The sequence below is a fragment of the Orcinus orca genome, chromosome 5 (genome assembly GCF_937001465.1).
Source record: "Orcinus orca chromosome 5, mOrcOrc1.1, whole genome shotgun sequence".
NCBI classification, from domain to species: Eukaryota; Metazoa; Chordata; class Mammalia; order Artiodactyla; family Delphinidae; genus Orcinus; species Orcinus orca.
In genome coordinates this window covers 75,439,338-75,466,965 of record NC_064563.1, presented here as the reverse complement: position 1 = coordinate 75,466,965, position 27,628 = coordinate 75,439,338, and the positions used below count along the sequence as shown (strand labels likewise).

The 27,628-nt window shown below is 41.3% G+C and overlaps 1 protein-coding gene across 1 annotated transcript; it reads left to right on the top strand.

Annotated features, from left to right (window-relative positions):
- Positions 1-966: 966 nt before the first annotated feature.
- On the top strand, positions 967-25,759 carry LSG1 (large 60S subunit nuclear export GTPase 1). Its single transcript, XM_049710471.1, has 14 exons — positions 967-1,134; positions 2,807-2,933; positions 6,879-6,999; positions 7,179-7,265; positions 7,799-7,885; positions 12,895-12,955; positions 14,101-14,277; positions 17,576-17,971; positions 18,396-18,497; positions 18,647-18,792; positions 19,465-19,586; positions 21,973-22,052; positions 23,578-23,751; positions 25,274-25,759. Exons 1-14 carry the CDS (start codon positions 1,036-1,038, stop codon positions 25,454-25,456), a joined length of 1,962 nt encoding a protein of 653 aa, XP_049566428.1. The 5' UTR covers positions 967-1,035; the 3' UTR covers positions 25,457-25,759.
- Positions 25,760-27,628: the final 1,869 nt, after the last annotated feature.

The window sequence follows — 27,628 nt, the reverse complement described above, 5'->3', positions numbered from 1 at the left end:
TTCACATGCACATCAAAGTTTGAGAACTGGATTCTGAAATACACACTAACAACCGTCATTCTCCCCTTGCTCCAGGAACGAATAAAATAGTGAGGAGACCTGGGTTTGATAACTGACTCCGAATATAGTTCATCTCTGACTTGGGCAAGCTGCTTCCTCTCCGGAGCATCACAACATTGAGGTGTTTCTCCTGATTAAGGAGAATGGAGCTTAAACGCCCAACACCCACACAACTCTGACCCGACTTTTCTAACGATAAAGTGAGAAACAAAATCCAGGCCGAAAAGAGTGGAGCGGGGTCACTGTTTTTCACTTCATTTTAATTTATAGGAAAATTTAAATACAATTCTAGGTGGAACTTTTAAACGTTTTTTAAAAAATTATTTGAAAACAAAAGCATTTAAGTCAGATCCATTTGGCTTTCCTTGCAACCTTGCCAAGCTCTTTCCATTCCCAATTACCATCAAGGCTGGGACTCTTCTCACCAATTCACAGCTCCGGAAGAACAAGTATACAAAAAGCTGTTTAGTTGCCGGGCGTGACAGCAGCGAGGCCACACCTTAGAACACCGGCCGAAAACTAGCGCCAGGAAGCAACGCCACCTAGCGCTGCAGGAACACCCTTCACCCGGGTCTCCGCCTCCTTCTGACGAAAGTAGCCGGGAGGCGGGGCTAGTATCCCTAATATGAAAGGCCACGTTTTCCACGTCTCCTAGTTCTACACCGGACGCTAAAGACCGACGCACAAGTTTGGAAGGTACCATTCTTTTAATTTAATCAACTTATCAAAATTTGAGATATTCATAGGAAATATATTGAAAATTAAGTCCTCAGACCACTTTACATTTATTTCCCATCATAGTGGCAAATATGAGATATATAAGTGGTGATTTGAAACAATTATTGTGTTTCCCTTCAACTTCGGGCCTTAACTACTTGGGCTAGCTCATACGTCACTTCCGGAGATCTATCGCCTAACTATCCAAAAAACAGGAGCGGGTACGGCAAGGAAGATTCGTGTGCAGACGGGGCAGATATGGGTCGGAGGAGAGCGCCGGAGGCTGGGACCCTCGGTCGGGCTCTTATCCGCCAGCAAGTTCAGCGGAGCCGTAGCCATCGTCACACCGACTCCTGGGTAAGACCTTGTCATCTTTCCCAGTCTGTCTAGTTATGAGAGTCTGAAAGCTGCGAAGCTTGGGGTAAGAGGTCACAGGGAAATTTTCCAGAGGAAATGATGCCAAAATAGGGTTTCTAAGGATGAGTACAGTCGTCCCCCGTTAACCGCGGGGATCGGTTTGGGACCCCCCAACTCCCCGCGGATACCACAATGCGCAAATGTTCGAGTCCCTTAGAGCCTACCAGGCAGATAAAGAGGCCCTCCTTCTAGCAAGGCACAGGGCCCAGAGGTGGAGGCTAATGTGGTGATGAGGTTGCAGTGAGATCTTGAATGCCAGGATAAAAGTTTGGTCTTTGCCCCGTAAGCTATGGAAGCGTTTGGAAGTTTCTGCACAGGAAAGGCATAAAAACGACTTTTCGTATTCATTTGTTCAAAGAATTGACCCTCCAAGAGCCGCTGGTTGGTTCCAGAAGTACAAAATAACTCAGATTCCTGCTTCACCCTTTTTATTCCCTAGTGGTTTCACTCAAAGATGAACAACTCATCTCCAAAGTTTGGCGGGCCTAATAGTTCCCTGGGCCTGGGAACGATCATAATTTTTAGGATCCTTGAAAAGCGGTTGAAGTAGTTTGACTTGTGTTTGTCATTTTGACATTCATTCCCTCATGTATTTGAGAACTCACGAAGTTCTCTGTAAGAATCTGTGCAAAGTCAAAGGTGTCTCTAATTATCCATGTGCACTTCACACCATCTAACTTCCATCTGTGTAATCTGCAGAGTAAACAGCATACAGAGCTCATCAATATTCATCAGGTCAGAGTTACTCTGGACATTAGATTACCAGTAATTTTAATTGATTTTGAAGCAACCTGTTTTTAATGTACCCATTAGGAAGTAGTGGGAAGATTCGATTATGAATTCTAAAGAACTGGATTCTAATCCTTATGCTGATTTTTGCTGATTCTGTGGCCTTGGGCAAACCACCTAGCCTTTTAACCTTTAATTTTTTCATTTACTTGCACCTGTACAGAGTGTAGAGCTTAGGATGGTGTTTATCTTATCAAACTGTGGGTTGTGTCTGGAAATCAGTTCAGTAACTCTCAACTAGCCAGGTTTTCCACCCTACAGAATAGAATTCAAGAAAATACCAGTCTGTGTGGCATGTAATAAAGTAACTTTGTTTCAGGATTCTTTTGTTTCCATTTTACTATACTGAATGGTACACAGTTGTATCACTAAGTTTCTCACAGCATTTGGGTCACTATGTGAAGTGTATTTCTTACTGTGGGTCTCCGTCAAAAAAATTTGACTAACAGTGGCTGCCAGGACCAGAGTATATGGTATATGGGTTCAGGTTCTTACCTCTACCACATATTAGCTTGCCACTATAGGCAAGTTGTTTTATCTAATTTAATCCTGTTTCCTCATCAGTAAAATAGAGATACAATAAAATTTATCTTAAAAGATTTTGAAAATAAAATGAGAAAATAAATGGAGAGTAACTATCCATCTATAAGATGGATGAGAAAGTGAGGTAGGAAAGTGCTCATTTAAATGTTAACTGTTATTAATATTGACTCTAAAGGGGCTGATACCACTCTCAAGACCATAGAATAGTTACTTGGGAGTTAGTTTGGATGTTAAGAACAGAAGAGAGCAGCTATATTACCACCTTGTGTTTTATTCATAGTTGCACACAAGTGAACTCAATGATGGCTATGATTGGGGTCGTCTTAATCTTCAGTCCGTGACTGAACAGAGCTCCCTGGATGACTTCCTTGCCACTGCAGAACTTGCAGGAACAGAGTTTGTAGCTGGTAAGTTGTTGCTGAGTGCCTACAGCACATTTGTGTCTTTGCTGACTATATACAAATAAGTCTGCTCGGAAATGTTTTGCCAATCCTACCAAACTCATAAAGGAGCTGTCTTTGATCCAAAGGCAGATATCCCAGAAGTAGTGTGGGGAGGTCGAGATGAACTCAACTGGGAGGTACAGAATGTGCCACAGGTTTCAAATTCAGCTCTAAAAAACACTTCAGATTATCCATCATCATATCAAATTCAAGAACCTCAGTCTCTCATAAGGAAAGAGACCAGTCAACATTACAGTGGACAATACCAGCATTTTCCAGAAAATGTTTTCTGATACCGTTGTTAGAAGCAAAATCCTGGGCCTGCTGCTGTAACGTAGGCAATTTGAATTGTATTTTAAAGCACTTGTTAACACATTATAGTGAATTTTTCCATGCATGTAATTTGTTTTAGTCACTGCTTTCCCTTTTTTTGTTTTTGTTTTTTCTAAGCACTTAGAAAACTACCTGGCACAGAGACAGCATTATAAACTACCATTTCTATTGCTCTTCTCTTATTATAAGTGTTATTATGTGGTTTAGCAAATTCATTCATTTGTTCAAAATGCTTTTATTGATCCCCAGCTACTCTCAGGTATTGTACTGGCTCCTGAAAGTATGGTGTTGACTAAGACAAATTTTGTTTCTGCAGAATTTTGTCTAAGGTGCTATAAAAGAATTCTGTAGCAGAGAATAGGGTCATAAAAGATGGAGTTGGTGTTCATTTCTATCTGAAGGAAAACTAGGGCCAGTCAGGGCAAGCTTTACCCTGGGGCTGAGTCTTAAAAGATGAGTAGATGTTAGCAGGACAGGTGAGATGACACAGGACGTTATACACAGGCAGGCAGAGCACTTCAAGCTAAGATCTGAGCAGCTGTCTACTTTGTTCAGAAAACGGACTGAGTGAACTGATGAGGATGATTATAATTTTTGTGACTTTCTGTTTGATTAAAAACAAAATCCCCCCCCAAAAAATAAAACAAAACAAAAATAATAATGTGCAAATAAAATAAAATAACGTGCAAAAAGAAAAAAGAAAATGGTTAGGAGCTTCGCCCTGTTGGTGCTTAAAGTACATGGGGACGGGATGTGATGCACAAACACTAGGGAGGAGGGCCAGGGCCAGGAGAGAATAAGGGCTTGAAAGGAGTCTTTAGAGGGATGTAAGCAAGTAGGAAACATTTTTTGAAAGATCACTGGTGGATTTTGAGGAAGAAAGAGTAGTTAGGAAACTATTGCTTTAGTACAGCAAAAGAATCAGACTAGAACTGAAATAGTAGTAGTAGAAGAATGGAGAAAAGAATAGGAACAAGATTTTTAGTGAGCTAGAATAAACCAGACTTTATGGAGGGGGTGGAGTAAGTGAAGAGTGAGGAGTGTCTTTTTGCATTTTAACGAGGACCCCTAAATAGCTTCAGGATGGGGGTTGGTCTTGTGAGCAATGTAAGGTTAATTAGAAGGTTGGAATTTTTAGCCCCACTGGGGAGAGGAGAGGAGCTGGAGATTAGTCACTAATGACCAGTGACTTGAGCAGTCATACCTACATAATGAAGTTTCCATAAGCCTTTCAAAAATCGGTAAGAATTCCTCATTGAAATTAATTTCATGCCTTTTTCCCTTTTCCTTAATAATGTAGAAGTGATAGAATTTTATCTCAACTCTCTATGGCCTTCAGACAGCACTTGTCTCCTGGACACACAGGGACAGGGATTTAACCTGGAGGCTACAAGTTTCAGCTGTGAGCCCCTCAGATTGCAGGCAAAATTGTACGTCTGTGTGTGTGTACATAGTGCGTTTTGAATCAGATTAGGTCCATGATTTTTAAGCCAGTTCTCACATGGATCCCTGACCTTGCAAAGGAGAGCAAAACAATGAGAAATGCTAAGTGTTCACTGGGAACTCTTTACCTTTAAAAGATGGCACAGGCCGTACTCACTTCTTATGTTCAGCAAGTAAGAGGAAGATGTGATATTGTGATATAATAAGAAATACATTTATATTTGGTCTTCATCTCTGGTTCCTTGATACAAGAGCTTCTAAAACCCTTGTAATTTCTTGAGTGGTAGGGGTGAGAGGAGTGTCTTTTGTTGTTCATAATAAGCCCCTTGCAACCTTACTAGAGTTTATGCTAATGAGGTGACCGGTGGGCCCCTAGGTAACTTCTTTGTGGGGGCTGATTGCCACAGAAACCAACCCTGGGATTTGAGGGTTGGGACTTTCAGAAACTCCTCCCTCAACCACTGGGGAGCGGAGTCGTCCTGGAGATTGAGTTAATCACCAGTGGCCAATGATTTAATCTATGAGGCCTCCATAAAAATACATTCAGAGATTTGGCACCTGAAGTGGGGAAGTCACTTGATAATTAGTGTCAGAATAGAATTGAATTGTAGGACACCCAGTTGGTGTCTGGAGAGTTGGAGAACTGGTTGTTGGTGTGGGAAAACCCACACATTCGGTGTCAGAAGTTTTGGTAGTAAAAACAGTTCAGAGACGGGTGGCTGCATTATTGTGTGATTACCTCCAGCAGAACTCAGCATCGTTACTGAAATGAGAACGAGAATGGATAGTTGGCTCGGTGCAGTGGGCTAAGGAATTTGATGTTTGGTCGGAGAGGGGTGGAGTGGATGGACCATATGGTTTTAGCCAAATAGGGAAGGAAGTGAAGCTACAAGCTGGGTGGTACCCTGGGAGAGGAGGAAAGAATCAAGGGGCTGGAGGCGTTTACAGAGGTTGGCCCAAGCAAGGTGGGAACACTGGGTGGGAGATCACCATTGGAAGGAGGAATTAATGGGAAAGAATTATCCACTATGGGGCTAAAGGGATGTGTATTCTGACTGTTGGTTGAGGATGACATGAATGAGAATGGTGACTGAATTGGCTGTACTCTAGGTCAGGGGTCCCCAACCTAGCTACCAGTCCACGGCCTGTTAGGAACCGGGCCGCACAGCAGGAGGTGAACGGTGGGCCAGTGAGCTAAGCTTCATCTGCCGCTCCCCATGGCTCACATTACCGCCTGAAGCATCCCACCCCACCCCCACCCCCCGCCAGTCCGTGGAAGAATTGTCTTCCATGAAACTGGTCCCTGGTGCCAGAAAGGCTGGGGACTGCTGCTCTAGGTGACTGGACCGTGCAGTATTGGTGGTCCAATGAGGGTAGCAGATTGCGGTCTTTGCTTAAAGGTTAAGAGGCACATTGCTGAAGATGTCCTGTTATCCTTGGATAGGACCTCCCCTTGGCATTTTGGTAAGAAGCTTAGCTGGCTTCTCAGGTGCTTATCTCAGTGGAGTCACCTGCCCAGGAGACTAGGTGGCCATGTGTGGTACAGTAGAGGGGCCTGGAGCAACTTGAGGGGGATGGAGCCCTAGAGCAGAGGTCTCTGGTTCATACATAGACTGGGTGTTTTTTTATTCCTTTGAATTCTTATGTAGCTTAATTGTGGATGTTCATAAATATTTCATATAAATTATAGTTGTGTAGTAATTTACCAGTTCTAACTGGAGTGAGTCTCCTTGCTGAATCTTTGCTTCCCCCCTCACTCCCATTGGCTTACAATTATTCTCCACTTGTAAAATGAGGAGATTGGTTGTAATGAATGTTTACAATCCCTTCCCACTCTTATTGCTTCTGTTTCCATGAAATGCATTTAGCATGTGGAGTTTTATAAAATCAGTACTTGAAAAAGTGGTTGACCTTTTGAAAGTTTTAGTAAAGATCTGTTCTTGTATTCTTTTTTGTGGGGTGGCTAGAAAACTTCCTTTAGAAATTATGATTAATTCAAGGCTAGGGGAATCTATCTAAATTGAGAAAGCTTAAATTCTGTTTTAGGTTCTCCTATTTTTAGTTTTCTAAGTAATGACCAACATTCACTCTCTATACTTCCTCTTAAATAACAGTACTTTTGTTTTCCTACAGAGAAGCTTAATATTAAATTTGTGCCTCCTGAGGCTAGAACTGGACTACTGTCTTTTGAGGAGAACCAGAGAATTAAGAAACTCCATGAAGAAAACAAACAGTTCTTGTGTATCCCAAGGAGGTGAGTTGAATAAAGATATAGGACATTAAAAGGCATAACAAGGCAACTAAATATAAAATTTTTTATTTGGTGTTCACGTTTTTCTGCTTTCTTTTCTCAGCTGCTATTATTAAATCCCAATCTCCTATATTATTTTGGTAACTCATGTGGAATTTTTTTTTCCTTTATGATTGTTGCAGACCAAAGTGGGACCAAAACACTAGTGCAGAAGAACTCAAACAGGCAGAGAAAGATAACTTTCTAGAATGGAGACGTCAGCTTGTCCGGTGAGTGTTAGTCTACAGGAAGATTTGCCTTGAAATTCTGAGTTAGGCATTTTAGTGTGCTTGCATTGCTATTTGCATTTTGAAGGCTTTGTTCTTTTAAAAGGGAAATGGTAGATTTCATCTTATAAGTGCAAATTGGTTTGTGTGTGCAAACCGCATTGCTTTGTGCACGTGTGTCCTTGCACAAAGATGGTGAGTTGATTGCTCCATTCCTGGCCTTTTCTCCTTTTCATACCCTTCTCTAGCCATTAGTAACCCTGGAGTTGATCCCTGCTCTCTGGAGCATTCTTCCAAGAAGAGATGTCTGGGGGAAATGTCACTTTGTGTGTTAAATAAACTTTCAGGGCTTAAAAAGCTTAAGTATAAAATTTGCATTTGATTTGCATATTGACTCAGCAGAAAGTATATAAAAATCATTTGACAGTTAATAGTTGTGTACTTATTTTTTTAATGCAGTGAATTTGGGTGTTTATACTACTTGAACCCTACTATTATAATCTGACAGAGGTATAAACTTCTCATTCTAAAATCAGGTTGGAAGAGGAACAAAACCTGATATTGACTCCATTTGAAAGAAATTTGGATTTTTGGCGCCAGCTTTGGAGGGTGATTGAAAGAAGGTAGGTTACCGTTTTCTTTTTGTGTAAGGAGTATGTGGTGGTGGTGGTATATTAGATTGGGAAGTTATATACGTTTGTAGCCCAGGGAGGGGCTGAGGGGACAGGATCAAATTAGGCACAGGGCTACTGAGAATTATTATAAAAACTGAAAGTAGGATACTATATTTCTTTTTAAATATAAGGGGTTTTTGTTATTAGATAAACACATTGATAAACTTGCAAGAGTGGTGACTATTTTCTGTAAGATGAGTTCTGAAGCACCTGTAGTTACTTCAGCAAATGTATATGAGTTCCTACCGGTAATACGGAAAATATGGCTGGGAAAGGGGTAGGTGTCTGCTTGCAAAGAGCAAATATGTTATGGGGGAGGCCAAGCAAAGGGCCAAGCACCAGGGGCACACAGATGGATGAAACGCGATCGTTGCACTAAGGTATTAGTAAAATACAAACTGGAGTGTGATTCCTATTGTATTAGAGAGAGGGTAGTGGGCTGAGTCAGAGCAGAGGAAGGAGCAGTTAGTAGTATTGGGGGAAATTAAGGAGTGATTTGTTTTAATTGGGCTTTGAAAAGAAGAGAATGCCTTTGATAAGTTGAGACTGGGAGATTTTTTAAGTCTTTTCCATATCCTGATAGCTAAAAGGTTTTTATTTTTGTCAAAGAGTGTATGAATTATTTATAAGGATTCCATAAATAAACCTTTTTTTTAACATCTTTATTGGAGTATAATTGCTTTACAATGGTGTGTTAGTTTCTGCCTTATAACAAAGTGAATCAGTTATACATATACACATATCCCCATATCTCCTCCCTCTTGCTTCTCCCTCCCACCCTCCCTATCCCACCCCTCTAGGTGGTCACAAGGCACCAAGCTGATCTCCCTGTGCTATGTGGCTGCTTCCCACTAGCTATCTATTTTGCATTTGGTAGTGTATATATGTCCATGCCACTCTCTCACTTTGTCCCAGCTTACCCTTCCCCCTCCCTGTGTCCTCAAGTCCATTCTCTAGTAGGTCTGCGTCTTTATTCCCATCCTGCCCCTAGGTTCTTCATGACGTTTTTTTTTTTTTTTTTTTTTAGATTCCATGTATATGTATTAGCATACGGTATCTGTCTTTCTCTTTCTGAATTCACTCTGTATGACAGACTCTAGGTCCATCCACCTCACTACAAATAACTCAATTTCGTTTCTTTTTATGGCTGAGTAATATTCCATTGTATATATGTGCCACATCTTCTTTATCCATTCGTCTGTTGATGGACACTTAGGTGGCTTCCATGTCCTGGCTATTGTAAATAGAGCTGCAATGAACATTGTGGTACATGACTCTTTTTGAATTATGGTTTTCTCAGGGTATATGCCCAGTAGTGGGATTGCTGGGTCATACAGTAGTTCTATATTTAGCTTTTTAAGGACCCTCCATACTGTTCTCCATAGTGGCTGTATCAATTTACATTCCCACCAACAGTGCAAGAGGGTTCCCTTTTCTCCACACCCTCGCCGGCATTTATTGTTTGTAGATTTTTTGATGATGGCCATTCTGACCGGTGTGAGATGATATCTCATTGTAGTTTTGATTTGCATTTCTCTAATGATTAATGATGTTGAGCATTCTTTCCTGTGTTTGTTGGCAATCTGTATATCTTCTTTGGAGAAATGTCTTTTTAGGTCTTCTGCCCATTTTTGGATTGGGTTGTTTGTTTTTTTGATATTGAGCTGCATGAGCAGCTTGTAAATTTTGGAGATCATAAATGAACCTTATATTTGAAATGATGCTTTTAACAAGGAGCCCTTAGGATGTGGGTTTGTTTGTTTAGTCCATAGAATATACCCAATAAGAACATTAGGAAACAGGGTGCTTTAACTGGGATTCTCAGGAAAGAATATTAGCACATTTAGCACCGTTACTAAGAAAAAGGACTTGGATTAAATTTGTAGAAGTTATTTACATTTCTTTTTAGAGTGATGAAAATGATCTGGAATTAGATAGTGGTGATGGTTGCACCACTTTGTGAATATATGAAAAACCACTGAACTGTACATTTTTTAAAAGATGGAACTTAATGATATGTGAATTATCTCTCTCTCTCTTTTTTTTAAGTCACTTATATACTCCCCCCCCACCCCCGCTTCTTGCTCCCTCAGGGGCAGAGAGGGCTGTTGGCCTGGGATGTGAGGAGGCCAGAGTAGCAAGGCAAATCTCTAAGCCTGAAGAAAGGGGAAGCTTGCTCCTGATCGCGGGCTCCATGCAGGCTTGAATGGGGCTTGGGAAGACCCAGTATGGTTCTCCCAGGGAACAGAGTGAGCTAATTTCTCCATCAGGGCCTCATTAGCCTTTTGGATGTATACTGCTGAAAATGTCTGTTTTCTTATTTCCAAAGATAAATGGTAACAATGTGAAATATTGAAACCTCACCCTTGAGGGAATGCCCCCATTTGCACGCTTATCGTTTACTATTTAATTCTAGATTTTCTCCTACTTCCTTTATTGTCTGTCTTCCCTCTGCATTCTTTTTTTTTTTCCTACTTATTCTGGTTTCTGACTTTTATGTAAGAGGCCTTCCTCCAATGTCAAATGATGTTTGTTGTCTGTTCATATTTAAGAGCAAAGCATTACAAAGCTGATTGACAGGATTTTGTTTGGGTGGAGTTTGCCCACTGGTGAACTTCACTGTACAGTAACTGAGCAGGGATCGATTTTATTTTACAGTATCTGTGGGTGTTTTCCCTAGGATCGGTCAGTTTCTTAAAGAGGAGGACTATCTCCTGCCAGGAGCAGGGCTAAAGGTGGTGGTGTAATACAAGGGAGCTGGGCATTTCCATCGTTTGGGGTGTAGACTTATGTTTAATCCTCCTTTCTTCAGTATAGCACCTCTTTCCCACCTTCTCCTGTGCTTGAGGTCCCAGTTCAGGAGCCTCTCAGGTTCATTTTCTCCACAGGGGCTGTGGGGTGACGTGTGGCTGCCTGGCTGAATGGAACAGGGGCGTGGACCTAATTGCTCCCTGCTGAGAATGATTTCAGTCCTATACCTCACTCTTGCCATGAGAGCTAGACGTGATGCTTCTAATCCTGAGCTTTCTCGGAGCTCTGGGGCATGAACAGGCTCACTTCTCATTGGGCTCACATTTCTTAGTTGCTGTTCTTTCTTTCTCTTTGTTCTGATGAGTTCCAGTCTTTGCTTTCATGTTTTGCAGGCTTTGAGAGGGAACAGAGGTAGCCATATGTGTTCTTCCAGGTTCAGCAACAGCAAGGCCCTTCCCTTGCTTTTCATGCCCCTAAATAAGCAATTTGTTTCCCCAGAGTAAGCCTGTACTATTGAAACTTCTAGCTTCTATTGCATTACAGCATTACTTGCTCTTTTACTTTTTTGTGATATTTCTCTGTGTTTTTACAAGAGAGAACATGTTCCTGACTCAGGGAATATAGTTTATATCGCACAGAAGTGGATCTGAGTCACATAGAAACATCAATAAAGTGACTACTGCTGTGTCTTTTAATAGGAAATATTTATTGACGTGTTCTGTACAGCAGATGTCTCCTGTTTGGTAACAGGCTAGCTGCGCCATCTGCCTCTTTAATTTCAAGAGTAGTTATCAGAAAAGATTTGATGTATAATATGTCATTGAAATGGCGGAAACTGCCGAGGCACGGAGGACAGAACGCCGTATTCCAGGAAGACAAGGCGCTTCCATTGTGTTGCATCAGCCTTCCCAGTACATAGCTGGCACTTTTCTAGGCATCCTAATTCAGCACACGAAGCAAGCTGCCTTAAACTTTTCTTCTTTTCTTACTGGTGTGTCTAAGCTGGTTATTCTTTCTACCTGTTTGGTAGGTAGACATAATGTGTGTGGACCTTGTAATTTTAGTTCATTAGGCTTTGTCCATTTTTTGCAGTCATTTTTGCATTTACTGTTAAATCCTCACAGTTGGAAAGTGGTAGATATTACCTTAAAGAAGGAAATACTAGGACCCACTTAACTAGAGAACTTAAAAGCAATTTGTCATAAATTAGCAGGTCTGTGAGTTTCTTTGACTCACAAGATCATGCTGGAAATTTAACTCTTCTGAAGGGAAAATGCACTTTGTCAAAAGCTCTGACCTAACTGGTAACCTTGATTTAATACATTTCCTTCAGTTGCATAGGAGTTACCTGAGGAAAAGCTGACCAGATACGGATTTGCGGGAGACTGGTGGAAGGTGGTAGCACACCCACAGCTTGTTTCCCTCCAGTGGCAGTCACAGCTGGCCCTTAAAGCAGCTTTCCTAGCCACAGGGTCTGAAGGGAGGGAGGATTGTGCCAGAGAAGTGCAGTATTTATTCTTACAGTGCTCAGCTGCTGTCGTCCCCACTACATTTGTGAGGGATTCGAGGGGCTTGCTGTCAGCCGCAGAAAGTTTTCATATTGCTACATCATCTTACATGTGATGGAAGGCGTTGGACTCATCATTCCTGCTTCATTATGGCAACTTAAGTTGATATTTTGCTGTTTTGTATTTTTGCCATTTAAACACATTCTTGGAACTGGTGGGTGGTGATTTGCTACATGTACACATGTCAGCCCTAGGTTTAAATAAGATGTAGGCTTTGATGTGGTGGCAGCTGTGAGCAGGTGATATATTAGGAGGTTTTGAGGCCTTACTTAACACAAGTGTAAACTAGGCACTGAGTATACAGTAGACCTCACCTTGGATTGAAGTCTTCGGAATACTCTTTGATCTCTCCAGGAGAGTTTACTAGAAGATACAGGTAAAAGTTTTAACAATGAAACATCATCAGAGACTACAAGCTGTGGTCCAGAGTGCTTGCGTTCTCATTCCAGCTCCCTCACTTAGTAGCTGGTGACCTTGAACAAGCCACTTAGCTGTTCTAAACTTCAGTCTCTTCGTATATAAACTGGGGATAATTGCACCTTAAAAAGTTAAATATACCAGTGCTTAATATGTCGAAAGTGTTTGCTACTATTTCCTTTCACTTCACAGTGATTGGTGTATCTCACATTTGTTTTTCAGTGATATCGTGGTCCAAATAGTAGATGCTCGAAATCCACTCCTATTTAGGTGTGAGGATTTGGTAAGTAAAATGTGACATGATTCGAACTTAAGTCCTTGGGCAGCAGTGGGAGGACAGCATCACCGATAGCAGTGAGCCTAGGCAGGCCTTTGCACCCTCCTCTAGCTTTGTTTAATCTGGCCTCCTGCTCCTCCCAAGGTCAGGAGTTTGCATTTTGGGACTGTTTAGATAGGTGTTTTCTTCAAACAGTTGTTTCCTTCTGCAGGAAGGCACAAACACTTGAACTTCCTACTTTTAGTTTCGAAGCCACTTTGTTAATAGGCATTTGCCAGTGTTTCTCATTTTTTAAGAGACTAGTTGAAATAGCATTTTGCTTACTTTAGCATATGCCTAGTCCCTTCACTTACCCATCCCACTAAGCTTTCTCTTCTCACACCGTACTTATTACCTCCTGTGGTATTTTACAAATGAACTAAGTTTGTAAAACACCACAGGGGGTAATCATTAAGGTGTGAGGATCACAAGAAATAATGTGATACAGGCTTTCAATTAATAAGACACTGAACACACATGAAGTATTCCTATTTTTGTTTGAGGACCAGAGTAGGAATAGTGCTGATTATTTTAAAATCCACTGGTGAATAACAATCTTAATGGGGAAACTCTTATTAATTCAGCTTTCATACTTCTGGTCTGTTTCCTAATGGAGAGCTATGCTTGGGAATTAATTTAATCACTGGGTCTTGTTTTCCTTTTAGCCTTCAAAAATATTTTTTTATGTTAATAGGTAAGATTATTATTAGCTATCGTCACTTGGCTTGAAGGTACTCCCTGCTGGCCGACAAATCTAGTTATACAGTTCTTTAACTTTGCTTAAAAGAAAAAATTCAAGATTATTAAAGAGAGGAACTATATAATTTAAAGAAATAAGAACCTGTTTTACTTAAACTGGGTAGGAAAGTATTTCTTTTACCCTTTCCAGTTTCTTATGTGAAGAGTATTTTTTCTAAGTATAGATGACCTAACTTCTTTTCAGAGCTTGCTGAAAGGATCCATAGAATGTATCATGATTAAAAATCTTTAAATTAGGAATGATTTAAAACTGGGGGCGGTAAAAACTTTTAGTCATAGCTGGGGATCTTCAGTATAATTAGCCTAATTTTCCCCCTTTTGGAGAAATATCTAAATATCTTTATCTTGCATAGGAATGTTATGTGAAAACAGTTGATGACAACAAGGAGAATGTTATTCTGATAAATAAGGCTGACTTGATGACTGCCGAGCAGCGGAGTGCCTGGGCTGAGTTCTTCGAAAAGGAAAATGTGAAGGTCATTTTCTGGTCGGCTTTGTCTGAAGCCATTCAACTGATTGATGACTCTAAGGTAACCTGGGGGACTTTTTCAGGTTGGGTTTCAAGGAGGAGGATTTTGGCTTCTGTTAAGTGTGCTCTGTTTTTTTGTTTGTTTGTTTGTTTGTTTATTGTTGATGTGTGGGGTTTTATTTGTTTCTTTTTTCCCTAAGTGCTGAGATAGTCGGGTGATCTACAGAAAAGTAAGCCACAAGGTTGCTTTCTCTGGTTTTTAAATAGTCTGCTATCCCAGGGGTCTATGATGCACACTGATAGTAGCTATAATTTTTAATTTTTAAAAATTTTAGGCAGAAAATTGTATAGGAAGTTTCATACTGCCCTTGTATGTAATTGCTTTTAAGAGAAGTCGGAACAAAAATCAGATACAACTGAATGTAGTAACTTCTCTGGACTTGATTAGACTCTCTTTTGACTTTGTTTTGAAAACAAAGAAATGAAGTAGTCCTAAATTAAGATATACCGTGTTATTTTCTGTATCTTTTAATCCACTTTTTACAGAAACAGTTTAGGAGTTATTTTCTAGTAAAAATTAATGGTAACCAACTATGAAAAGAAATTAGTAATAGAATCTTAGAGCTGGAAGAGACTTAAAGTCATATCTTTTCCTATCCACCTCCTTTCCTCTCGCCTCTATTTATCAACTACTTGCTGACTGGTTAGGGTGCTATGAATACAACACCCTCCCTTGGTGAGCTCACAAGTTAGTGAGCTCTAACTCTGTGAAGGAGTTCTTCCCTTCACCTCCCTGGCAGTCACATGCTGTCTCTGTGACTCCTTTAAATGGCAGACACCAGGTGTCTCATTCCTTTTTATCTCCAAGGTTAGAAAGTTGTTTAGGCCTCTTCCTAACTTGAGGCCTCTTCCTCTCTCCCCGTGTTCCCTCTTCTGCAGAAGAGACGTTGTCTGCTTTCCTGCTCCTTATATTGACATGACCTCCAGAGCACTCCTCACCCTGAGCACCTGTCTGCCTGTGTCAGACGCCTAAAATGGGTGGCAGCTGGTTGAGTACAGCATTCCAGGTGTGATTTGCCCAGGACATGTACTCTTGTTTCTTGTGATCAGGATACTCCCAGTAATTCAGAGTTTTTGTTAATTCACCCCCTTTCAAAGGAGCTTATGCTCTTGGCTCATTGAAACTTGGCTCATTGAACCTGTGAACAGCCACATCCCTCACATGTTTAAAAGACAAGACTTACTAAGCAGATCTCATCCTGTCTTTACACGTGGGAAAAGGTTTTCATTTTGGTTTTAGCTCAGCTTAGAATCATGCTGTTCCTCTTAAATATTAGTGATTTGGGAACAAGGTAGAATTCATTTTGCATGTGTCATTTGCTTTTCCCTTCTTCCAGCTTTGAGTCATCTGCAGCTTTTGTATTGGCCCTTCTATATATTCTTTCTGTCATTGATAACGCTGTTGAGTAGACCGGAGCCAAGGATAGAGCTCTGTGAACTTTTGTGGACTTAATAAGCGCTCAGTACCAAGCATTTTAGTGTGACGCATACAGATGTATTTGAAAGGCTATAACAATAGTTATTCTGTTATTACTGTTAATAAAAACTAACCCATAGAAAACTTATTCTTAGCCAGGCACTGCTATTCTGAGTACTTTATGTGTTTCATTTCATCTTTTGCATCTGTGGTATTCCCTGACCTATCAACCAAGGAGTAGATTGCAAAGGGAAGTGGGATTTGTTTGCACCATCTGTTCTCAGGGAACCGTTGTTGCCTCCCATTACTGTCAGGGGAGGAATTGTTTGGAGGAATTTCCTAACTTGAGGAGTTGCTTCCCTGTCAGACTCTGGATTAACAGTGCATGATTTATGGAAGATATTCTTTCTTCCTTTTTAAAAGTTGAACCCTATTTATTCCTTCCAGGTCTTCTGAAATCTGTTATTCATGATTTTCCAAGTCAAGTAGCCAGCTACCATTGTGATATATCTAATCACATCTGTCATTTGAGTGTCAAACATGAACTTACTAAAAATAGATATTCACTGTTTCCTCACCTATCTGAAGTTTGGTTCTTTCTCTATGGTTGCTTAACCTTTCTTATTTTAAAAAAATAGGACATTTTTTTGAATTGAGTACTTTGGTTTTCTCTTGGCCATCTCTTAAATTGCACTGTGTTCCCCCAAAAGACTGACTTTTCCCTTCTTTCTTTCTATTTTTGATGTAACTACTGCAAAGTCCTTTTGTTGCCTTTATCATTTTTCCTGAACCAAAACTGCTCCTAGCCTTAGTTTTCCTAATACACATTCATGCTCAGTTTACATTCTTGTGTCTGCAGAAGAGCACACAGTGACTTCTTTACATTTATTGCTCATTTATCATAGAAATTGCTTCCAATTCCATATTTCTTTTTGAGTTGCCAGGAATGACAATGAAATCATACCTTTTATCCCTGACATTTTTTTTTAATATCTCTTTCCTAAAATGTAGGATGCCTGTTTAACTGAGTTCCATCATGCCTCTCCTGCGGTGGCTACTCATTGTAATGCTAGACTATTTGGAAATGATAGGTTTCCATCACTTCTGAATCTGAATCAGTTCTCCCTTGTTGATACTGCTTGGTAATACTATAAATTTGCCATATTTCTGCTTTGCTGTCCATAGGAATTCAGAAGGATTAACACACCCGTGAATCGTAAATGACTTTTACCTTTCTCTTTCCAGAGGAAGTCGTTGGTTGGTGAATAATTTCCATGCGCAGCGTTGAGTTTTATTGCTCTCATACTTCACACACAGGGACATATGCTCCATGGTGCTATGATTTACTAAAGGCAGTTACAAAAGAATAGCAGTTTCCTTAACTATGCAAACCACTGTCTTTGAAAATGCAAATATACAGTGAAGCTCAGATTACAAATTATACCCTTCTTGCTTTGTGCAGAGAAGAGAATGTTAAATGTTTTATCGTTCATGAGAAATGCTTTGTTTTATTCTACAGACCATTGCCAAAAAAAGTGTACTGCCAAGGAGTTCAGCTTGATACAGGTTTTTCTAAACCCTTGCTTTCTTTTAATAGGTAAAAGAGTTATCTACTAGAAAAGTAATACACGCTATTTGCACAGAGTTCAAATAATACAAAAGTGTGTAAAGTGAAGGTCCACCACTCCAGAGGACACCACTGTTGATAGTTTGGTTATATCCTCATTCTATCTTCTCCCTCTATTCACCTTTCTCTTTCTCCTTCGTAACTTTCCTTGTCCTGTGTTCATCTTAGGTAACCAACTCTGAATGTTGTTCACCAGAGTGAAGAGTGCAGTTGTTACACACTTCTGAACTTTTGTGGTTTCTGTTATTTCATCAGGAAGAAGTAAATGGAGACAGTGCAGAAGCCATCACAGCTGACTTTGAAAACTCCAGTTGTGACGAAGCTGAAACTCTACACAAAGAGACTGAACATCTTTCAGTTAATGAAGTTGCCAGGAGTGATGAAGATGAAAGTGAGTATGAGGACTGCTGGCAGGAGGAGGAGGACTGGCAGACGTGTTCGGAAGAGGGCAGCGGCCCCGACGAGCAGGCCTGCGGCCAGGATTGGAAGGAGCGCTGTACTGTGCGTTCTGAGGCGCAAGGAAGGAAGACCCCCCAGCAGAGGCAGATACACAATTTTAGCCACCTGGTATCAAAGCAGGAATTACTGGAGATCTTTAAACAGCTACACTCTGGAAAGAAGGTGAAGAATGGACAACTTACTATTGGACTGGTAAGATGAAATATATCATAAAATTGTTCTGTGAGGGTCTGTATTCCCCATCCTTTGGTAGCTATACTGGAACTCTAGAGATCAGGCCCTGGCGTCATAGGGAACATTGATGCCCTCTTGTTGCCCACGGGCATCCTGGGAGCAGACTGGGTGACAGGCAAAGCCCAACTCAAAGAATGAACTTTCTCAAGGCTTATATTGGTTACACCACTGTTCATATTAATTATCTTCTACAGTCTCCCAGTTCATCCCTACCTGTCACGTCACTTACAAGAGATACTAGAATGAGAGCTTTCAGGGTTGTCTTCAGACTTCCAGTCCAATGTTCTTAGCTTTAGATAGGCTTTTTACATAGGGTAGGCTTTCGGCATCCTGTGATCCTTGCCAACTTATACTGTAAACATTCCTTCTGACACCCTTCTAGGTGGGCTACCCAAACGTTGGTAAGAGTTCAACAATCAACACCATCATGGGCAACAAGAAGGTGTCTGTGTCTGCCACGCCCGGTCACACCAAGCATTTTCAGGTATTTCTACAGCATCGGCCTCTGTATTTCCTTCTCCGCCAGTTCCTCCCTCTGGGTGTTTCCTGAAGTTCTTTGCCACTCGTGTGCTGCTGCTCTCCTTTCCCTTCCTTTGCTGTATGCGCAGCATAAACCTCTTACGTGTCTTTCAGACTCTCTATGTGGAACCTGGCCTCTGCTTATGTGACTGCCCAGGCCTGGTGATGCCGTCCTTTGTCTCTACCAAAGCTGAGATGATTTGCAGTGGAATCCTCCCGATTGACCAGATGAGAGATCACCTCCCACCTATATCACTAATATCCTCTATGCTGTGTCAAAATTTTGGTTGTTATGTGTATATTAGGGCTTAAGAAAAATCTGGGCAATAGACAGGGGAGGAAAAAATAATCACTCCTTACATAGTTGTAAGGATTAGAAACAAATACTCGGTGCTTTATGTCTGAATTAGGGTCATCTCACAAATCTATAGTGTATTTACATAAAAATGTGTCATCTTTAAGGTCTGTTTTCAGAGATAATATTTTTAAAGGATACATTTGGAAGTGATCATTGTGCATAAGGCTTTGTTTAAAAGAGGGGAGAGGGGATTCCCTGGTGGCGCAGTGGTTGAGAGTCCGCCTGCCGATGCAGGGAACACGGGTTTGTGCCCCAGTCCGGGAGGATCCCACATGCCGCGGAGCGGCTGGGCCCGTTAGCCATGGCCGCTGAGCCTGCGCGTCCGGAGCCTGTGCTCCGCAACGGGAGAGGCCACAACAGTGAGAGGCCCGTGTACCACAAAAAAATAATAATAATAATACAAAATAAAAGAGGGAAGAAAAGTCTTTTAAATTAACGAATAATCGTACTTCTTCTTTGGAGAGGTGAAAAGTTTTTTTGTCACAGAGGTGCTGAAATACCATGTTCTTAGAAGACACCATGGGGAGGAGGGAGGGGTCAGTTCAAAGAAACGGATTCCTTGACAATCTTACATTTGCCAGAATATTCCAAGGCATGTTTTAGAAGCTACGTATGGCATTGACATCATAAAACCTAGAGAAGATGAAGATCCCCAGCGACCTCCAACGTCAGAAGAACTGTTGACGGCTTATGGATGTGAGTTGTGATTTATTTTAAAACATGAACAAAAAATAATAGTATAGCTACTAAGAGGAATACTCTGCAAAGGTACAAGTTCAGAAGTTTTCCTTAGCATTTGTCATGTCACCTTTCAGGCTTGATATTTTTGTTGTCCTGTTGGTCTTGCCCACCAGGTGGCCTCCAGGTAGCTGACTTGGTCCAGCAGTAAAGGAGGGAGAGCCGGCCACTGCCTGAGTGGTATTTTACTTCAGTGTTAAGTGCTTTTTAGAGTTAGAGAAGGAGCTGCTCTGTATCCTTTGCCTCTTCCCCAGATCTTCATCATAGAAATCAAGTGCCTGGGAGACACATCTTCCCAGGCTCTCTCAGGCCCTTTCCTATGGGAGGCCTAGGACCCAAGTGTAGACACAGGGCTTCTGATCTAAGGCTATGTTGGCTTTTCCCTTTTCTGCATGGGCATTATCTTTGTCATTTCTCCAATTCATTGTGATTTATTTACCTTAAACACAAGCTTTAAAGGTAATCTGGAAAGACGCATATCTACCTAAAGAAAAAGCGGTGTTAAAAAAGTTTCCATGCGTGTGTGGCTTGCCTTGTAAGGAATTGCCCCCAGCCGGGAAGGAGTTCAGGTTATTTGAGTATTTACTGGCAGAGAAAGGTGATTTGATATAAACCACACTTATATGGTTAAAATCAGACCTTGAATTTACTTTAGTTGAGCGACTTTAAAGAGGATGAATACTAAGCACTTGTTGCAAGACTGCCATAGTCACAACATCATAGGACAAGAAGGGGCCTTAAAGATTCCCCCACCTCTCATCCCCCTTTTCTTAAGTAATCTGAAATCAGATTTTCTTAAGTAATCTGAAATCAGAGCATGAAATGACTTGCCCAAGGTGGTGTCTGGTCAGTGGCATAGCCTCAGTGAGAACCCAGATTTCCTAATCTAGACCTCTCCAGTGTGCTAACCTGAAAGATGGGGAAAGGTAGACTTTGCACTAAACTTTGCATCTGGTTTGATTTCCAGATAAAACTGAAAGAAATGTGAGTCTTTTAAGATTTTTCATCTGATTCTCTCTGATGAAATCAAAGAGAGTGAGGACAAAACCAGTTTGTAAAAACAGATGACTGAACATTCTTAAAATATTAGTGAAATTCAACATCTGTCCATATATTTGTTAGCCATTTTGTCTTCTGAGAATCACTTTTTTCTATGCATCATTTGTTTTTGTCGTAATGATTTGTAGGAGTTCTTTGCTACCTGGGCTGCAAATGTTTTTCCCAGTGTCTATTTATGGTTTTTTTAGCCCTGTAGAAGTTAACGGCTTTAATAAACAATGTGGGTTTTTTTTGTTTTTTGGGGGCGTGTTTTTGGCTGCATTGGGTCTTTGCTGCTGCGCACAGGCTTTTCTGTGGTTGAGGCGAGCAGGGGCTACTCTTCTTTGCAGTGCACGGGCTTCTCGTTGCGGTGGCTTCTCTTGTGGAACACGGGCTCTAGGTGCACGGTCTTCAGTAGTTGCAGCGTGCGGGCTCAGTAGTTGTGGCTCGTGGGCTCTAGAGCGCAGGCTCAGTAGTTGTGGCGCACGGGCATAGTTGCTCTGCGGCATGTGGGATCTTCTGGGACCAGGGCTCAAACCCATGTACCCTGCATTGGCAGGTGGATTCTTAACCACTGTGCCACCAGGGAAGCCCAACAATGTTTTTCCTTCTTAGTTTTGTTGGGTTCGGTGTTTTACTTGGGAAAAACTATTTTACTGTAATCCTTTTTTTTTTTAATCTTTAGATTTTTTTTTTCCTTTTCCTAAATGTTTTTTTGTGTACGGTTCTAAGTATTGATACTTTCTTCTAAACTGAAGGAGCCAACATACAGCTAGTATGGGAGGGAACTGAGTTTTGAACCTGTCAGCCAAAGTTTGTGTTCTTGCCTGCTGTGCTCTGCTACTCCCTTCTAATTGAGTTAGTATTAAAGGGATCTTCGTTGCATGTTCGGGAAACTGAGAAAGGTGTAGACATATCATTAAATAAGAAAACTTGCTCTGTTGCTTTGGGGGTTGCTAATAATATTGACAACATAGCATTGTACAAGTAGCCTCCTTGAATCAATAATTAAAATCAGAGAGATAGAAGAAATGACTGGAGTAGAGAGAGGTTGAATGTGTCACAGCATGTTGCTAGGTGGTTGTCAGAAGATCAGATGTAACAATATAGTCTGTTCTCCTGGATTATCAGATGTTTTTGTAATGCTAACCAAAATATTTTCTACATTATTAATTGATTTGGGTTTTTTAAGGTTAAGTAAGAATGCACAGTGTAATAACAGAAAAGGCTAGATTTCCATCACCTCAGTTGTCTTTGTTGTGATGTTTTCTAACTTAGGTTTTGCAAAATTCATTTCTCCTCACAGGTATGCGAGGATTCATGACAGCACATGGACAGCCAGACCAACCTCGATCTGCACGCTACATCCTGAAGGATTATGTCAATGTAAGTGAACCCTGCTTCTCGTTCCTCTGGAATAAGTAGGTCTTCTTTCTCCACAGCGTATGTTTAGGGTAATGGCAACCAGCTGGGTTATAAAGGAGATATCTTCTCATTGATATTGTGCCATAACTGGAATTATATTCTTGATCCAGGAGAGCTAGCATCATATAAATCATAGAAGTGACTGACATAATATGAAAGAGACGAAGATCTCTGAATACCTATTTGCAGTGAAGGTGATAAATTTATGTCTCCAGTTTTTCCATCTCCTCCAGCCCTTGGGTGTTTCTACTGCAGCTATATCACAGTATTTCTTATAGTGTAGCTGTTTATATACCTGTCTTCCAACACTTGTCCAGTAAAAATAATAATCATAGCTAACATTTATTCAAAGCTAGCCCTGCTAGGAATAGTTCTAAATGTTTTACGTTTGTCATCTCATTAAAAATATGTAAGGGGCTTCCCTGGTGGCACAGTGGTTGAGAGTCCACCTGCTGATGCAGGGGACACAGGTTCGTGCCCCGGTCCGGGAAGATCCCACATGCCGCAGAGCGGCTGGGCCTGTGAGCCCAGAGCCTGTGCTGTGCAACGGGAGAGGCCACAACAGTGAGAGGCCCGCGTACTGCAAAAAAAAAAAAAAAATGTAAGTCTGTGAGGTATTATTCTCCAATTACAAGTGAGGACATGCTAAGTTTGGGGTTTTCTTCATCAGTAAAATAGGAATTAATAGTACCTATCCCATGAGATTATTATGGGAAATAAATGAGAACAGTGTATGTGTGTGGAGACATACACACACGCACATCACTAAGCTCAGTGCCTGGCACTTAATTAGCCCCAATAGTTTTTATTTATTAAGCTACTTGTTTCCACAAAAAAGCATTCCAGGGGCTTAATTGGTTGTGAGGATTTCACTTTATTCCCTCCTCTTCTCAATACACCATCAGTGGAGCTTGGAGCATAGAAATAAAAGAGGGCAGCCATATTCTCTTTTTTTTTAATTCGGTAGGAAAACAGTTAATAGAATATTTGTATAGATGAATTATTCATTCATTTACCATTTGTAAAACTATGGAGGGTGGGGGAGATGAGTTAAAAACAACCACAGTTTTTAGAGTGTTTATGGTGGAAAGAGGAAACTTGGCACCCAGTGGACAACAGCAGCAGGCCCAGTGTCCCCATCAGTACAGCCACACTGTCCAACTACGTCCTGGCTTTTGTTTTGGAAAATATTCTCTTAAGTACAATCATATACATGTACTGAAGAGTACGGTAAACAAGGTGAAAGGGGGCACAGGGAAGATTTCGTTCTTGTGTGGGAGCTGTGGGAAGAGGTAGGCCTCTAGAACACTAAGGATCATCATCAGGGTGTAAGTTGGGACTCTCCAGTTGCAGTGACCAAAACTCAGCTCAGCTGTCAAATGGCCGAAAGTTCCATCAGAGTGTGCACCGTGGAGAGGCCTCCTCTGTGGACTCTCACACAGATGGCCCTGAGGATGTGCTGTTACCATGCATGTTGTCTTTGCAGGGTAAACTCCTGTACTGTCATCCTCCTCCTGGAAGAGATCCTCTGACCTTTCAGTATCAACACCAGCGACTCCTAGAGAAAAAAGCGAATGGTGGGGAAATAAAAATGCAGCCACGCAGAAATAAAAAAGCAAATCAGATTGAAAATGTAGTGGACAAAACTTTTTTCCATCAGGTAAGTTTTAAAGTTTTTTTTTAACTTCTGATCCAGTACATTTTGTATAACAGCTTTATTGAAATAACATTCACATACCATAAAATTCACACTTCTAAAATATATGGTTCAGTAGGTTATAGGATATTTGCAGAGTTATGTAACCATCACCACTCACTCCGAAAAGAAACCCTGTACCCATTAGCATTCACTCTCCACTCCCCTCTTCCCCCCAGCCCCTGCCAACCGCTAAGCTACTTTCTCTATATAAAGATTTGTCTATTCTGGACGTTTCATGTAAATGGAATCATATGCTCTGTGGTCCTTTGTGACTGGCTTCTTTAGCCTAATGGCTTCAAGGTTCACCCATGTATCAGTACTGTATTCCTTTCTACTGCCAAATAATATTCCATTGAATGGATAGACCACATTTTGTTTATGCATTTATCAGTTGTTGGACATTTGGGTTGTTTCCACTTTTTGTCTATTATGAATAATGCTGCTATGAACATTCATGTGCCAGTGTTTGTGTGGACATATATTTCATTTCTCTTGGGTATATACATTAGGAGTGGGATTGCTGGGTCATGTGGAAACTCTAAGTTTAAGAGTTGAGGTACTGCCGAACTTCCCAAAAGTGGCTGCACCATCTACCATCCCCAGCAGCAATGTATGAGGTTTCTAATTTCTCCACATCCTTGCTGAACTACAGAAAAGAAGTGATATTTAAGCTGGACTTTGAGGAACAAATAAAAATGTGTCAGTTGGAAGAAGCGGTGAGGGCCAGATTTCCAGGAGTAGCATGGGCCAGATAGAAGGAGTAGCATGAACAAAGGCAAAAAGATGTGAGACTGTGGATTTTTTCAGTAAAGAGCCTATGTTGTAGGTGGCCTTGTGTGCCACGTGAGGGAATATGAACTTGATTCCCCAGGCCACAGGCGGCCATCAGAGATCTGTGAGGACAGGACTAGAGAGATACAGAATAGAGCACTCTGATAGAAATGTGCACACTGGATTTGAGGAGTCTTGCAGTGAAAGTGAAAGTTCAGTGAAAGCTGATGAACACCTGGGTTAGAGCAGTGGGGATGGAGAAGAGGGGGAAAGATGAACAGAGTTCTTGAGAGTGGAATCCACAGAGCTTAGTGCCTGGCTGTGTGTGATAGATAAGGAAGACAGAGTGCGCCATCTTCAGGGCTGGGCAGATTCTTATCCCACTGGCCTAAATGAAGAATGGAGAGTCAGCTTCTAACTAACTCTGGGTTGCGGCCGGTTGAAGTTTGGTATCAAGATAGAGATTTCCAGAAAATAGCTGGTATTGAGCCTAGTTATAGATGTTGTTTGATGCCGTGGACTAAACAAAGTTGAAGACAAAGAGAATGGAGTGAAGACAAAACACTGAGAAACTTATTTAAGGAATGGGGAGAGAAAGAGGACCAGTGAGAGATGGAAGTCCACTCTCTTGGAGTTCTCCATAAGCAATCCTGTGCATATCCTGTAAAGGAGACTGCTGACATCGCCAATAATATTTTCTCTTATTTCCTAGGAAAATTTGAGAGCTTTGACCAAAGGAGTCCAGGCTGTCATGGGCTACAAGCCTGGGAGTGGCCTGGTGACAGCAGCTACTGTGAGCAGGTCTGAGACGGGGGCTGGGAAGCCCTGGAAAAAACATGGCAACAGAAATAAAAAAGAGAAAAGTCGTAGACTCTATAAGCACCTGGATACGTGAACTTGGGCTGCAACAGAGGTAGCATCTGCACTGTGCATCTGTGGTGCTATAGGGTGGCCCCTGCCCTTGTGATTCACACCCAACAGCTGATATCAAGACCGAGGGGCTCCTCAGAGCACCAACTCCAATTAACAGGGTCGTCTTGGAGCCCCAGAAACCTGTTCCTGTAGGAGGCTGAATCTGAGATGGGGGAATGAATGATGTATGTTTATTTGTGTAAACATATATACAGATGCATAGTAATTTGTAATCTGGGAATTTTTTGAAGAGATATTAAAATTAAATTGCCACATGGGTTTTTTATTTGTTCGTGTAGCTACACTGCAATTTGGACATTTCACATTATTTAAACAATTTTAATCTGCTAAAACATGCTGGGATTTTAGATGGATTTTTGAGTACATTATGAGATTTGTGATTCTCCGTCTCACACACATACCCAATACACACCCCTAATATGGCAGAAGGCATATCACGTCTTGGAATAGGGGCTAGCACGGGTGATTTTTAAAAGCCCTTGAAGAGCATAATCCTCTGTTGAAAGTCGCCGTGAGTCTCTTCCCCAGAGGGGAGCGTGGGTTTTTCTATAGCCAAACCCACAGCGAGTGAGGAAAGTGGCAGCTAAGCAGCTGGTTCTTGTTTTAGGTGTAGGGATCCTTGACGTCCTGAGCACTTAGGACCATCAGGAGTAGTTGACCAACAAGGGCAGTTGACCTTTTACAATCACCTTTGTAATACACTATGGCTGCTTCAGCCTCTCACTTCTTTACTTTTGTCTCTCTTTTTCTCTGAGCCTCATTATTCCCTTAATTCAGATCCTTACCTTGTTCTGTGTCATAGATATTTTTGGAAATCTAATGGAAGTTATAAATGCTTTCTCCAGAAAAATGCACATTCCCACCTACACAATTTTGAAAAAGTATCAGAACATTCACAGGTCCCCAAAGTTCATGAATTCACTGTTACGAAGCCTTGCCTTGGGAATTCCCTGGTGGTCCAGTGGTTAGGACTCTGCTTTCACTGCCAAGGGCCTGGGTTCTATCCCTGGTGGGGGAACTAAGATCCCGCAAGCCATGAGGTATGGCCAAAAAAAAAGTGTTAAAAAACTTCTTTTTTATTTAAAAAAAATTTTTTTTTAAAAGAAACCTTGCCTTTAACTGACCATAATGTATTTGGTATATTTAAAAATTGTTATATGTGGGAAATTAAAAATTTTTGTTCATTAATAAGTATTCATTGACCAAATTTTAATTTTGATGAAGTCCAAATTTATCTTTTTTTGCTGTGGTTGCTTGTGCTTTTGGTATTATAATTAAGAAAGTATTGGCAAATAAAAGGTTACTAAGATTTACTCCTATGTTTTTTCCCAAGAGTTTTAGGGTTTTAGGTCTTAAATTTAGGTCTTTGGGCCAGAGTTGATTTTTGTATATGGTGTGAGGTAGGGGACAAGCCAACTTCATTCTTTTGCATGTGGATATCCAGTAGTCCCAACACCATTTGTTGAAAAGACTAGCCTTTCCCCACTGAATTATTTTGATACCCCTGTCAAAAGTTGAACGTAAATGTGAGGGCTTATTTCTTGATGTATGCCTTTGATATTTAACATTCATGGGTGTGTAACAATTGTGAAGAGTATCTGACTCAATTTCCTAGCATGTACTGCTGGTAAGAGATGATGTCTGTGCAGGTGCCCCACCCACTCCACATCCCTTAGCCTAATTGGAGTTCGCCTGCAGCCCAATACACGGTTCCTGTGGAGGCTCACAGCTTTCCACAAGCCCTGTGTTTTCTGCTTTCCCACCTGAGGACTTTTCCTGCACCCCAGGAGCTTGCTCAGCCTGCACACAGGGCAGTCTAGAAGGGCTGGGGGCTCAACACTCCCTGGGGTAACCCCCAACCAGTAAGGAATGGGGGCCAGTTGGTAAGCACCCCAGCTTCCCTTTCACCCAGTGTGTACATTCTACATGTTCTTCCTCAGTGGAACTGAGCCCCACTTGCCCACGGCTAAAACCGTCTCATGAACTCACCTTTCCTTTTCTCCCTTCCCGGTCTCACTCTCCTCTTCCTCGTTTCTGCTTCACGGAAGTACCACCCAAATAAACTAACTGAACCTAAGTCTTTGCTTACGGTCTGAGGAACCCAAACTAGGACACCACGAAGAGGGAATTTCTA